The sequence below is a fragment of the Triticum dicoccoides genome, chromosome 7A (assembly GCF_002162155.2).
Source record: "Triticum dicoccoides isolate Atlit2015 ecotype Zavitan chromosome 7A, WEW_v2.0, whole genome shotgun sequence".
In the NCBI taxonomy this organism is placed as follows: domain Eukaryota; kingdom Viridiplantae; phylum Streptophyta; class Magnoliopsida; order Poales; family Poaceae; genus Triticum; species Triticum dicoccoides.
The window spans coordinates 138,670,583-138,678,916 of record NC_041392.1 but is presented as its reverse complement, the minus strand read 5'-3'; the positions used below and the strand labels follow the sequence as shown (position 1 = coordinate 138,678,916).

General features: G+C 52.4%; 1 protein-coding gene across 1 annotated transcript; it reads left to right on the top strand.

The window, feature by feature from the left end:
• The first annotated feature begins 5,238 nt into the window (after nucleotides 1-5,238).
• On the top strand, nucleotides 5,239-7,088 carry LOC119327526 (RING-H2 finger protein ATL32-like). Its single transcript, XM_037600626.1, has one exon. The coding sequence runs from the start codon at nucleotides 5,399-5,401 to the stop codon at nucleotides 6,644-6,646; it is 1,248 nt and encodes a 415-aa protein (XP_037456523.1). The 5' UTR covers nucleotides 5,239-5,398; the 3' UTR covers nucleotides 6,647-7,088.
• The last annotated feature ends 1,246 nt before the right edge of the window (nucleotides 7,089-8,334 follow it).

Sequence of the window (8,334 nt, the reverse complement as noted above, 5' to 3'; positions counted from 1 at the left end):
TGCGGTTTAACTTGCATATTAATTAGCTGGGTCATATGAAAATAACATGATGCAACTACAATGCATGATACCAACATGAGCAGCGGACATCATCTCCAACCATAAATCATATGTCCGAATGAGCATGAACAAACATGAATAACACAAGCATAACTCTACCATAAGCATAGCATGACCACTAGCATCAGAAATAAATACCATGGCAATAACATAACGATAATACTACCATGCAAGCATTTAACCAACTAAATGCAACAGAGCATGCATAACAACGGTACTCGGAACCGACGATAATCATGCACCGAAGGCCATTACCAACATGTACTTATACCAACATGACATACGGTAGAAATGCTAGCAACTAGTACATGATAACCAGGTGCATAAAAACATATCATGAAAGTGAACACAAATCCATAATCATCACCGAAATAACGATAACCGTATCAAAGCAATCAGAAATTTATTAAATATTCAAGTTGAAAACCATGGCTACCGCATGGCCATCATGCAAGTGGGTGTTGTGGCTTGCCTGGGGATGAAGAAGGCTCCGGGAAGATGTGTGGTGAAGCCGCGGAAAGAATCACCGGAAAGGGTTCTCTCTCGGAGGGGGCTGATTAGGAGCAAGGGCAAAATGGTCATTTCCAGTATGTCAAACCATAGTGAAAATGGGAACGTAACGGGCTCGATGAGATGAAGACGTGGGCTTTGGTTTCACCTCAATCGGAGTCTTGAGCAAAAAGTTATAGCCCGACGAAGTCCAGGGACCAATCTATAAAAATAGTCCTATAAACAGGCCCCTGGCGGCTGAAAACAGAAAGCGCATTTAGAGGAACACGCCTTCAGAGCAGAGAAAACGTACTCCCAGCCGTAGTTAAATGAAAATACGCCTTCTTATAAAGAAAGTGTATTTCAACAGTACTAAGAGCAGAGTACGCTTTCAGAAGTGGAAGACGTAATACCAGAAATCCGTTTCCACCTATCTAACGTGGCGAGGGCGGGTCAACGCGGGTGGCTGCTAGGTGGGGTCGCGTGGGGAGTGGGGCCTGCCTGGCCAGGGGAGAGGAGTCAACACCGATGTCTTCGTCTCCCTCGCGCGCTCGCCCGCGTGGGACAGAGGCCAGGGACGACGTCGGTGGCCGTTCGGGCGGCTCCGGCCACCGTTCGTGGCGCTCAGACCACCTACGCGATCGGGAGGACACAACACATCCATCCTGACGCAGAATGAGCGCCGAGGAGGAGCGGAACGGCGGCGCACCACGGAGGCAGAGAGCAACGGCGTCGGCCCATCTTGGGGGCACGCGGCCACGAGTACTCCGGCGCCGAACTGCGGGGTTGGGAAGGTGCGTCGGGGTCTGGGTAGACTACTAGTGGTGGGGGAATTGAGGGAGGGGCTCGGGCTCGCTCGGATTCAAGCGGCCAGAAGCGGCGTCCATGGTGGCGATGGCGAGGCAGAGGAGCTCCTCGAGCTCGGGTGAGCAGTCGGGGAGATCTATAGGAGAGAGGAGGGGAGGGTGGTGAGCTCAGGGGGTCTCGGGGTGGCCTTATATAGGCAGGGGATGGGTGTGCCGCGCTTTCGTTGTCGCGGACACGTGGCCAGCGTCGCGGACGCGTGTGCACGCGCATGAGCTCGGAGGTAGGCGCCGGGGAGGAACAGGAACGAGCTCACGGGTCAGAGGGAGCCAAGAGAGCACAAGGAGGAAGGGACGAGGAGGAATACGACGGTCGGCGCACTGTGCTCCCGTGGGTGTTCGGCGGCGAGCGTCGGTGAGGAAACGGGCGGAGGGGGGAGGGGTCCAGGGGAACTGCGACGATGAGATGAAGACGTTGGACACGGTCACGCGCACGAAGGGGACGAGAGGAGGAAGGGCCCGAGCAAAACGCTACCCAGCTCGCAGCCATGGCATGCCAGGACAGTGGTCACCGCGTGATCCTGGGCATTCAATGCTCACTGGCGCCCAAATTGGTGTCTAGCAGAAAGTCCTGGTGCCCTTAGTCCAAAGGAAGCAACAACACGGCCCAGGGCAAAGAAGAGATTTGCACCTAGCTCCAAAAGATTGCAACAGCAAGGTGTTTGTTGCCGTACGTGGTTCACATGAGAGGGGTTAGACTCTGAGATTTGTCACAACGTGATTAATCACTAAGGTGATGCTTATTCCAAAAATCAGACTAAGAGGATAGGTTTAGAGGGTAATTGGTGTAGAAAGTGCCATACTGGCCAGATTAGGTAATTTGGATGATGCACTCATTTGTAGTGGCAAGTTGAGCTGAAATTGGACATGGCCCAATGATTTGAAGATATGAAGATGTCCAAAAAGTTTCATGCCATTTGGATGAACCAAAATAGCACTTGCTTCATATAGCTTTGCTCTAGACAGAAACTTGGAAAAATTACACAGGGCGAATGATATAATGGATTGAGCCAAATTTTGGTGGAGAGTGTTTATATGGATAGGAGAAATGGCTGGAAAATTTTCAGCTTAAATGAAGCAATATAAAATATACTTGCTTCACTAACTAAAAATTTGGGCAGAGACAAAGAATTGAAGATGAGCTCACATGGAGGCATGACATGAGCTCAACTTTGGTGGAGGGCTATAATATGATGATATGAAGGACCTTGCAAAATTTCAACTCATTTGAATATGCCTAGCTTGTACTTCCTTCAAAATTAATTCCCTCAGACAGGAACTTTAAAAAATTGCTCAGGAATATTTACTAGGCAAATTAAGTTGCATTTGTCATGGGGCAATTATTTGGACATGAAAAGGTGTCCAAGAAGTTTGGGGTCAATTGGGCAAAGATAAATGGCATTTACTTCACAATCTGCCATTCAGGACAAAATAGGAAAATAATTAGTTCAGCATGATGGGAAACATGGACAATGGAATGTTTTGCCATATTTGAGGAAGATATCACACAAACAATTTATGAGAATTATTTGGGAATTTTGGGAGTGATGGAAAGTATAGGTTGCTTCACAACCTAGGGGCAAATTGAGTGATTCCTTTAATGGAAAAGGAATATTCCCAATAAAAAGAATATTGGGATTTGGTCCAAGGTGAAAATGGAAAGGTCTTGGGATGGATATGAGGATGACAAGCCACTCCGAAAAGAAAGAAGAGGTCATCTTCTTCTTTCCAGACCACACAGCCATGAAGAAAGAAAACTCAGGCAAAAACCTCAGAAAATCAAAAAAAAAGAAGGGACCAAAACCATGCTGTTACAAGCAGCGGGCCCGCCTGAAGTATGCCGCCGGCAACCACCAGGCGTGGACGGCCTACTTCGAGCGCCGACAGGTGGAGCGGCTGGCCTCCACCAACAACGCATCGGTGGTGCGGGGAACGAAGAACAGCGACGGCCGCCGCCTGTGGTGGGGCGCCCCCGGTCACACGCTCCATGCCATCCTCGAGCACCACGAGGGCGACAATGAGCCGCCGTTCACGTACCCTGCCGCCCCAGCCCCCCCGGCCATGAAGTGGGCGCGACTGGAGCTGGAGCGCCAGCGCCGTGCCCTAGAAGAGATCGCCGCTCGGCATCGTGGCCGCGACGAGGGAGGCGTCGTCGTTCTCTACGACAGCGACGACGACGCGCCGCCGCCACCGGTCCGCCAGGGCAACTTCGGGCAAGGGTCTAAGAGAGGCGCCGCGTGAAGGAGGAGAAGGACGACGACGGCGGCGGCGGCGACTTTGCCCAGTTCAGCGAGTTCTTCTTGTAGTCGTGGCGGTTGTTTTTTTAAGTAAATTTTAAGTTCGTTGTGTAAAAAATGGTTTAAGTCGCCGAAGTTTATGCCCATTTGCTGAATTGTAGGCGAATCTCTTTTGATTTTTTTTAAACGCCTTCTAGGGGCGACCCTGGGGCCGACGGCTGGGAACTCGATCGGCCCCAAGCCGATTTTAGCGCCGGGTCGTTCCCAAGTTGCGATTTTTCGAGCCCCCCCTCCCCCCCACCCCCCCGGCTGGAGATGCTCTAAGCTAGACTTGGGGTCGTTTGGTTGACTGTACTTTTCTCCTTGATCTCAATCTTAATTACAGAAATCCATGCAGTCGTCTTGCATAGTTTGAAAAATAATCTGTTTTATTGACGATGAATGTAAAAAAAATATGTATTGAACCCTATATTTTCGGATAGAGAGATTTGAAAACCAGTTTTGCTAAGTCTCAGCCGACTGAGACTTGGTTAAGTCTCAATCGATGCTATATCTGTGCATCTTACATAGAGATAGTGTAAAAATTTATTATGAGTTTTTTCTTTTTCTTTTTTGCATGTTATGTCACTTGTCTAAGACTTGATTAAATCTCAGTCGACTGAGACCTAGCCACACCCTTTGAAACACCATTGCTTCTTCTTTTTAAAAGTAATAAACACCCGCACACTTTTTAGCTGTGTCAAGTTTCACTCCAATTCAACAGGGTACAAAATGTGCTATCAGGAGTTCGATCAGGACTAGTAGCATATCCCCGCAAAAAAAAAGGACTAGTAGCATATGCTCTAGTCCCTGGCAAGTTGTCCTCAGAGAAGGCAGCACGCCTTGTACCCAATTTTTTTCCAGTACGGGGACAGGTGTGGAACGAGACAACAGTCGTGATTCGAGCTCAACGGCACCACACCGTGCGTCCGGGTCCAAGTGTGGATTTTTCTTTATTTTCGGGGGAAAAGGAGACTGAGCTGGTCCAAGTGTGGAGTTTTGACTTCGAGTGTTTTTTCTGTTTCTGATGAAGAACAAAAGCCATTTTCGTCGGAGGCGGCCGGGCGGGCGGTGAACTGAGCTGCCGACTGGCCCGTGTGGCAGACGACCAGACCAGGTCCCATTGGCCAGCCAGTCCGCTGGTCTCGCTGCGGTCTCGGCACGCTGCAAATGGTAGCCGCCCTTGCTTGCGTATGCAACGATCCGGACGACAGAGGATCTGATCGGTGAGGTGAATCGCCGTAGATTTGATCTGAAATCTGAATCTGACAGTCGCACGTCGAGACTGGAACCTGGTGTGTTCGCCCATGAGCCACGGCCACGTCGCTTGCTTTCCAGTTTTGCACCACCGGCCGTACGTACTACGTACGTTCTCCTCGTCGACCTATCTGGTGCCGTGCGTGTGCGCTCTGTCCAGCGCCACAGACGCAGACTCCAAAGTCCAACCCATGCACCGGCACGCACGACGACACCTGGATGGTCGCGGGGCGTGGCAAGAAACCACCGTCCCGGCGCCCCAAACCCAACAAATCCCGACGCCGGCCGTCACACCCCCACCAGACGCAGACGCCGCCACAACGAGACGCGTTCCGGTCGCAAAGTATAGTAAACTAGCCACGCACGCCTCGCTCCATCGCCTTGCTTTCTTCCCTCGCCAGTTCGTTTTTATACCCCCCGCGCGCGCCCGCGGCACCGAGAAACGCGCCGACGATGCCGACGCGGACGCGGACGCCGACGCCTGGCCGCCATGCGCTGCTGCTGGCGGCGCTCGTCCTCGCGGCCGGCGCGGTCGCGCAGGCGGACGACGACGACGCGTGGGACAGGAAGAGCGACCACGGTGGCGGGAGAGGGGTCGTGTACGGCGCGAGGAAGCCGCCCAGCTTCAGCGCGCCCATGGTGGTGCTCCTCGTCGCGCTCATCGCCACCTTCTTCTTCATCGGCTTCTTCTCCATCTACATCCGCCAGTGCGGCCGCGGCAACTCCCCCACCATCCCGGCCGCCGCGTTCCTCGTGCTGTCGCGCCAGCAGGAGCAGCAGGAGCAGCAGCAGCAGGCCCGCCCGCGCGGGCTCGACCCCGAGGTGGTCGCCTCGTTCCCCGCCATGACCTACGCCGAGGCGAGGGCGCTCCGGGACAAGGGCGGCGACGACGCGGCCGTGCTCGAGTGCGCCGTCTGCCTCAGCGAGTTCGAGGACGGGGACCAGCTCCGGCTCCTCCCCAAGTGCAGCCATGCGTTCCACCCGGACTGCATCGGGGAGTGGCTCGCCGGCCACGTCACCTGCCCCGTCTGCCGCTGCAGCCTCGCCCCCGAGGAGCCGGCCCCGGCCGCGGCTGAAGAGAACGGCGCCGGTGCGGAGGAGCAGCGGGCGCCGGAGGTGGCCATCGACATGGACCGCGAGGGCGACGGCGAGGCGCAGGAGGAGAGGATGAGAGAGGCGGCGGAGCTGGAGCGGATCGGCAGCCTGCGCCGGGCCGTGCGGTCGCGGTCGGGGCGGCCGTTCTCGCGCGCGCACTCGACGGGCCACTCCCTCTCCGCCCGGTTTGACGGCGACCTGGAGCGGTTCACGCTGCGCCTCCCGGAGCACGTGCGCAGGGACATGGTGGCCGCGGGCGAGGAGAGCCTGCGCCGCACGGTGGCGCGGGACGCCGGCGCGCGGAGCGCGCGGATCGGCCGGTCCGACCGCTGGCCGTCGTTCATCGCCAGGACGTTCTCCTCCAGGGTGCCGTTCTGGGCGGCCTCGAGGAGGGCGCCGGACGCGGAGCCGGTGGGAGCGCCCGCCCCTACGACCCCGACGGCGCCGCCGCTGCCAAGAACCGTTCGTGAGAAGGCGCCGGACGGGCCCGTCGTGGGCTCGGCCACCAACAAGGGGAGTGTGCGGTTCGACTGCCTCGGCGGCAGGGTGGACGGCGACAGCGAGGAGGAGCCGGAGGAGGAGAAGGCGATCGTCCGGCGAGCCTGAACGCGCGCGCGGCGGGATTCGATCGTCGGTCTCGGTGCGCCGCCGTCCACTCTCGGTCGATGGTCGCATCGGAGCACCACCAAACGTCAACGCGCGGCACATACCGCATTAATTAGCGGGTCTCATCAGGAATCAATGCGCGACGAGGATTTGAAAATGAGATGCCGCGGGCTCGTCACTGTCGACGTACGTAGAGGAGTACCCGCCATGGCGCCATGTGATCTTCGTGGAAGAAGCAGCAGCTCATGCGCGCGCACGGAGCACGCACCGCTGAAGAATATGGATTTTTTTTTGAAAGGGAAGAATTTCTGTTGAAATCTGTTGCCGACTTTGCTTTCGTTTTCTTATTTTTTGTGATATTGGTGGCGTACATAGCGTTGAAAGATTCAGATTTTCATTGCCGTTGAATGAATAAACAGGGGCCGGGGTCAGTCGGTGTGTATACGTTGGTCTTCAAAGATCCCGGTGTGGTGGGCTTTCAGATTAGATCGGACTAGTTTATGTGCATACCTGATGCGTTCTTTCCTCCATTGGGGGCTTCCATGTTTTCTGCCACTATCTCAGTTCACAAGCAAAAGGCATCCTCACCGTTTTGTGAAGAACCGAATCCTAGACGCGATCTCTTTCTCTCTTTTCTCCCCCTTTTCCATGGTTCCTGTTCCAGTTGAACGCTGATATATCTCTTTTCGTGTCTTTGAAGCTTGTGTGGACGTAGTATGGTGTAAGGATGTGGTGAGTTGTTGACTATTGAGACAAGTGCAATATCAGCAGATTAAACACCGTCTCCGATATATTAGAAGATGTATCTCGGTAGTATCGGCAGATGTTAACGGCGAAAGACTTGCAGTTGCTTGCTCGGTGGAAATACTTTAAGCAACACGGGAAGATATTATATGACACTACCTCGGTCCTAGTTTATTACAGTTCCTATGTAATTTATGCTAAATTTTGATCAAAGATTTAACTGACAATTTTTAGTGCATATTAACAAAAATTATATCATTGGATTCATATTTGAACATAGTTTTTAATGATATAATTTCGGGTGACATGCATGAACATTTTGTTAGTTATATTTATGATCAAATTTTGCCACGGATTACAATGAGACCAATAAATCAGGACGGAGGTAGTACCAACCATCATGTTTCAAGACTCAAAATCTCATGTTTTAAAAAAATCCTAGAAAATTGTGACTGTCCACAAGACATGTGTCTAAAATCTCTTAAAATGTTCAAGTACAAAATCTAAGTATACATGGAGAAAAAAATCACATGTGAATAATGTCATCTTTTTTTTCCTTATCTCAATGTGTATTTCGAGTTTGGATCTGAATTTTGTAGCAATGGTAGACATATGTCTTGTAAACATTCACAAAAATAATAATAAAATTACGAAACATGTAAAATTGATTTTTACAACATGGTATCATGTGAGACTCATACTATTTTTTTAATTGAATGAATGCATGTCATGTTTGCCGTACTTGATTTCCCTCTACTCAGGGCATCTCTGGCCAATCCCAAAAATATGGGGCAAATGCATTTAGTTTTGGGAAATCAACATCCATCTTGCCCATCCTCCATTTCCTTTAGTTGCCAAAAAATAGCTTCTAACTGCCCATGTTTTCCTCTCTGGCCTGTATTTGGGCTAGGAGAGGCAATTCTCATTAAAAAGGTAGGAAAGAG

Bases quoted from the DNA above. Each gene is read 5' to 3' on its own strand.
- LOC119327526 (XM_037600626.1), top strand. From the start codon at position 5,399: ATGCCGACGCGGACGCGGACGCCGACGCCTGGCCGCCATGCGCTGCTG.